This window comes from Coffea eugenioides, chromosome 1 (genome assembly GCF_003713205.1).
Source record: "Coffea eugenioides isolate CCC68of chromosome 1, Ceug_1.0, whole genome shotgun sequence".
Taxonomy (NCBI): Eukaryota; Viridiplantae; Streptophyta; class Magnoliopsida; order Gentianales; family Rubiaceae; genus Coffea; species Coffea eugenioides.
The window spans coordinates 39,043,610-39,048,539 of NC_040035.1; the positions used below are offsets into that span (position 1 = coordinate 39,043,610).

General features: G+C 39.9%; 2 protein-coding genes across 3 annotated transcripts; both read left to right on the plus strand.

Annotated features, from left to right (window-relative positions):
- Positions 1–223: 223 nt before the first annotated feature.
- Positions 224–3,073, plus strand: LOC113772162 (putative late blight resistance protein homolog R1A-10). Its single transcript, XM_027316735.1, has one exon. The coding sequence runs from the start codon at positions 224–226 to the stop codon at positions 3,071–3,073; it is 2,850 nt and encodes a 949-aa protein (XP_027172536.1).
- Positions 3,074–3,491: 418 nt separating this feature from the next.
- LOC113752299 (putative late blight resistance protein homolog R1B-23) lies at positions 3,492–4,569 on the plus strand. Of its 2 annotated transcripts, none has more exons than XM_027296425.1 (2): positions 3,492–3,923; positions 4,264–4,569. In XM_027296425.1, exons 1-2 carry the CDS (start codon positions 3,592–3,594, stop codon positions 4,265–4,267), a joined length of 336 nt encoding a protein of 111 aa, XP_027152226.1. In that variant the 5' UTR covers positions 3,492–3,591; the 3' UTR covers positions 4,268–4,569. The 2 variants fall into 2 exon arrangements, with proteins under 2 accessions (XP_027152226.1, XP_027152221.1); XM_027296420.1 differs by having other exon boundaries at positions 4,268–4,569.
- The last annotated feature ends 361 nt before the right edge of the window (positions 4,570–4,930 follow it).

Consider the following 4,930-nt stretch of genomic DNA (forward strand, 5'->3'; position numbering starts at 1 on the left):
CAAGGGAGAGTCTCTAATTTTTGTAAAAACCAGGGGGAAGGTTAGTGTAATTTATCCTAAAAGAAAAGAAAGCGAAGATAAGCAAAAGGAAAAAGAAAAGGGGGGAAAAAAAAAAAGAAAATGAAGAGGCAGTTTTGTCCTTGACTTTCAAAATGGAGTGTAAATTGATGATAGACGGAAATTTTAGGGGACAAATTGACAATGAATTAGCATGCGTGACCAAATGACGGGCCACGTCCTCCGCCCAGAGCCACCCAACTTGAATTTGCCACTCCGAAGTCCAAAGTATAGATGTTCAAGATCTGAAGTTGCAGTTCTGACAAAGACAGAAAAAAAAAAAAAAGGATCTGAAGCCGTTCCATTTTCTGAATTTCTGTTGAGCAATCAGCAATCCAATCCTTCAGCTCAGATGGGCACCTCGAATTACTTGTATTCACTCTTGGAGACTCTAGAAAATCCAGAAATCGAAAGGGATCTAGATGTTGTTTGGCTCAAGGAATTCAGACCTGAGCTCCGGCTTTTGAGAACATATCTTCTGTGCGCTAGAGAATGGAGCAGAGACCTGAAACTTTCAGAATCTCATGGTAACAGTAGTAGTGAACTCGCAAGTGTGAAATCTTCAATGTCTGGACTTGAAGCTGCCATCAATGAGTACGCACAGGAGTTGCGATATACTTTTCTCAGATCAAAACGAAGCAGAGTAGGGAGTAAAAATTTGATGCTGATGCTGCTGGATGTTGAATGGACCATCAAAACTTTGAGGCAACAAATTGGTGATCTGTTCATCACTTTGCGGAATTGCTCGTTCTTACAAACCTTCTGCCGTCCAGTTGGAGATGAAGTAACCGAACTTGTTGATTCCGTGCTGAAGAATCTGACGGATTTTGTGAGAAAAGTAGGATGTGACGATCGGGTTCAGGTTTTGCAAGAACCAATCAAAGACCTCCATGACAAGCTGAGTTTCTTGCGAAATCTAATTCGGTTTGTTATATTGCGAGGTGTTGCTGGTGAGCAGAGACAGTTGGTTGATGTCCTATCTCACATTAAGATTGTGGCAGTAAATGCAGCAGGCCTCACTTACATGTACTGGGATGATGGAAAGGATGGAGAAATTTGCAACCAGCTGCAGGTTAGCATTTCCGAACTGCTGCAGAAGGTCAATCCCACTCATGCCCAAGTCCGTGAGATTTATATCCAAGTCCTGATAGCTTCAAATTCGTCATGGTCTTCATATACTCTGACTGATGAGATGCATAATCAATTGTTGGGGGATACTGTTGATTCTCTCCTTGGTAATCTTTGGGAGCTACTGAAATGCACTACCAGTTTAATGGCTTCTAGGATGGATCAAATCAGTGCAGTATGGGAGGGACTGAGATTCTTGAGAACCATTATCAAAAACCAGCAACAGAAGTTTGGTCAGATGTATGAAAAGGTGAAGGAGATTGTTCCGGCTGCAGTCAATGAGGCAGGATTTGTAATGTCCTCACTGTATATGCATGAAATGGAAGTGGATCTTCTGATCTTTCCTTTGCAAGACAAGATTAGGATTATCGAGGCAGAACTTGCAGCTAATTCTACAGAAGCGGCAGCATTTGATTCTCCGAGTATCATGGTAGAAGAGTTTAAGCGTGGTAAAGCGGGGCTTTTGGAGATTAATAACAATGAGCACAGTTCTGAAGCCCTGAAAGCTGCCAAACTTTCAACTGTGTTGCGGTCACAAGGGACACCCTCCATGTTCAATCAAGAAGTGGTGGGATACAAAGATGAGGCAGAACAGTTAATCTGTCAACTTACCAGAGGATCAAAACAGTTGGACATTGTGTCTATTGTTGGCATGCCAGGACAGGGTAAGACAACTTTAGCTAACAAAGTCTACCGTGATGCTTTAATTACATGCCATTTCCATGTTCGTGTTTGGTGCTGTATTTCTCAAGTATATCAAAAGCGAGATGTGTTATTGGAGATTTTGGCTTGTATTGAGCCTGAGAGGTTTGATTGGGGTATGATGCATGAAGATGATCTTGCTGAAGTTTTGTACAGAAGTTTGAAGGGAAACAGGTATCTCCTAGTTTTGGATGACATTTGGGACATTAAGGCATGGAATTGTCTGGAAAGATCATTCCCAAATGATGCTAATGGAAGTAGAATTCTTTTAACGAGCCGAATTCATAACTTAGCTTTGGAAGCCAAACCAACGGCTAAATCTCTCCCTCTTCGCCAACTCACTGACGATGAGAGCTGGGAATTATTACAGAAGAAGCTAGCAGAAAGAAACGGCCATCCTCCAGTGAAAAGTGTTTTGGGGCGGCATATAGCTAAAGGTTGTAAAGGACTACCTTTAACAATTGTCATCATAGCAGGAGTTCTTGCAACTTTAGACCAAGATGGTTGGGAAGAAGTGGCAGAGATGCTAAGCTCAAAAGTTGTTTGCGGTACAGAACAATGCATGGATATATTAGAGTTGAGCTACATACATTTACCAAAGCATTTGAAGCCATGCCTTCTTTACTTTGGGGCATTTCTAGAAAACCAAGAAATTCCTATCTGGAGGTTGATGCGGATGTGGATAGCGGAAGGATTCGTACACAAGACTGACCTAAAGAGCCTGGAGGACACTGCTGAGGACTATATAATGGATCTAATTGGTAGAAGCTTGGTTATCGTTAGTAAACAGAAATCCACAGGTACAGTGAAAGCTTGCCGCATTCACGATTTGCTTCACGAATTTTGTGTGACAAAAGCTAAAGAGCAGAAATTTATCAAGTTGAGGCATTGTTATGCTGAAATTCTTAATTTTGATGAGCCAAGCAGCACCCATCGATTGTTTGTTTACACCAATGGGGAGAACTTTGAGAGGTCAAGGCTGTTTTGTCCCCTTCTACGTACTCTCTTGGTCTCTGCTCAATCTCACGAACCTAAAATTCAAAGCAATTTCCATTTCGTTGTTCGGATTTTCAAACTTCTTAGAGTGTTGGATTTTGTGAAAATTAATCTGGGTTCCATTTTTCCTGGCGAAATAGCATTGCTTGTTCAGTTAAAATTCTTGGCAGTTCGAGGCACCATGAAATAGCCAACCTCTCAAAATTGGAAACTTTTGTTCTAGAATCATGGCATCATAGTCTTTCATTGCCTGATAGTATTTGGAATATGCAGACATTGAGGTATCTACATGCACGTGGCAGCTTTTTTAATCTTAGTTTGGCAAAAGACAATGATGATAGCTCCTCAGATTTATATAATTTGCACACATTTTCAGCTCTAAAACTTATATTGGGACAAAACGTGAACAAAATAATCGCCAAGTTTCCAAATATCTGCAAACTAAAATGCAGATTCAAGGAACAAAAGAATCAGTTGGGGAATGGAGCAAGATTGTGGTAATGGACTTTCTGACACGACTGGAGTCTCTGAACCTGTCATTTGGTCTTGTGGATGAGAATCCTTTTGAGTTCCATTTGCCCTTAAATCTGAAAAAAGTTGACTTTGAAGAAATTTCCATGGAGTATAATTTCCACAACTCGAAAACTTCCTAATCTTCAAGTGCTCAAGTTAGTGGGTGCAAAAAGAGGTGGGACGGAAATATGGAACATGGAAGAAGGGGAATTCCCTAAACTCAGGTTTCTAAAATTGGTTTCCTTGCGCATTGTGAGATGGACAGGCTCAGGTGATCATCTTCCTTGTCTTCAGAAATTAGTCATGGAACGCTGTGGAAAATTGGAAGAGCTCCCTTCATGTTTAGGGTATATTCCGACTCTTGAAAAGATTGAGGTGCGTCAGTGTCGACCCTTTGTACGAAGTTTAGTCCACGAGATAGGGGAAGAACAGATGAGAGGGGGAAATGAGGATCTGAAGATCCTTATCTTAGAGGAGATTGAGGATTCATCTTCATCAGATTCAGTTGATGGGAGATATGTTCTTTTGTAAGTTTGAATATCTCTCTGTAATCCATTTTCAGGATGATGAATTACGTTACTGTAATGCAGATGTGTTGAATTTTGATAAACTGACTCTGAAAACGCTGATGATGCAGTTGCATTATTGCATACTATAAAACTAGTCTTGCCATTGTAGTAGAGACAAACTGCATTTTTGTTAAAAAAAGATGTTGCATATTGAGGGTAATGAAAAATAAAAACTCCGTGATGTCATCCTCTATTGATGCTTAGCTATTTGTACATGTTCAGCAAAGAAAATAAAAACCCCTATTGACTGAATCTCCAAGAAAGCCGCAGATTTATTTTACTTTTATGTTCTTTGTAGGTAGGAGGAGCGCAAAATCAATTGTGGCAGAAGCTTGTGAATTTCAGACATGTCTCTGAGTTTCACTAGAGGTTTGCTCGCTGTCCCAAAATGTTGGAGCAGGGCATTTATTGTCGCTTTTCTGGTAACTAGATGGGCATTGTCTAGGTTTCTACTTTAGGTGATGAGTAATACTGATAAACTTATTAGCCTTTCTTTCCCTTTGTTACAGGTAGTTTGAGTTTCTCTATATTTGATGGTCGATGACATGCAGAGCTATGTATATGAGCTAAATATTGTACGAAATTTTCTGGCTCATTCGTCAGATATGTCCTTAATAGACATGATGCTAATTTGCTCAAGTGATTTGATACTAAATGAAATCCATCTCTGAAGAACTAGTGACAAAAACTTTCAGAGAACCTTATTTGATAACCCAAGAATTCAGGCTTGCTTCTCCAAGTCCAATTTGACTAATTTATTTTGCTGTGAGGCCTGTAGAATTCTGGTGAAGTTCACATTCCAACAGAATGAGTTTCCTATCGGTCTAAAAAATTTGGTCCTCTTCAGACTAGTTTGATGGTCAAGGAACATAATAAAAATGATACATCGATTGACAAGGATATCATCTACACTGTATTTCATAGAATCAAATTGCAAATTGAGCAACATGCAAAGAGAAATTGAC

Coding starts and splice junctions, on each gene's coding strand:
- LOC113752299 (XM_027296420.1), top strand. CDS start 3,592: ATGGAAGAAGGGGAATTCCCTAAACTCAGGTTTCTAAAATTGGTTTCC. Junction 3,924..4,267: donor GATGGGAGATATGTTCTTTT/GTAAGTTTGAAT, acceptor CTTTGTAGGTAG/GAGGAGCGCAAAATCAATTG.
- LOC113772162 (XM_027316735.1), top strand. CDS start 224: ATGACGGGCCACGTCCTCCGCCCAGAGCCACCCAACTTGAATTTGCCA.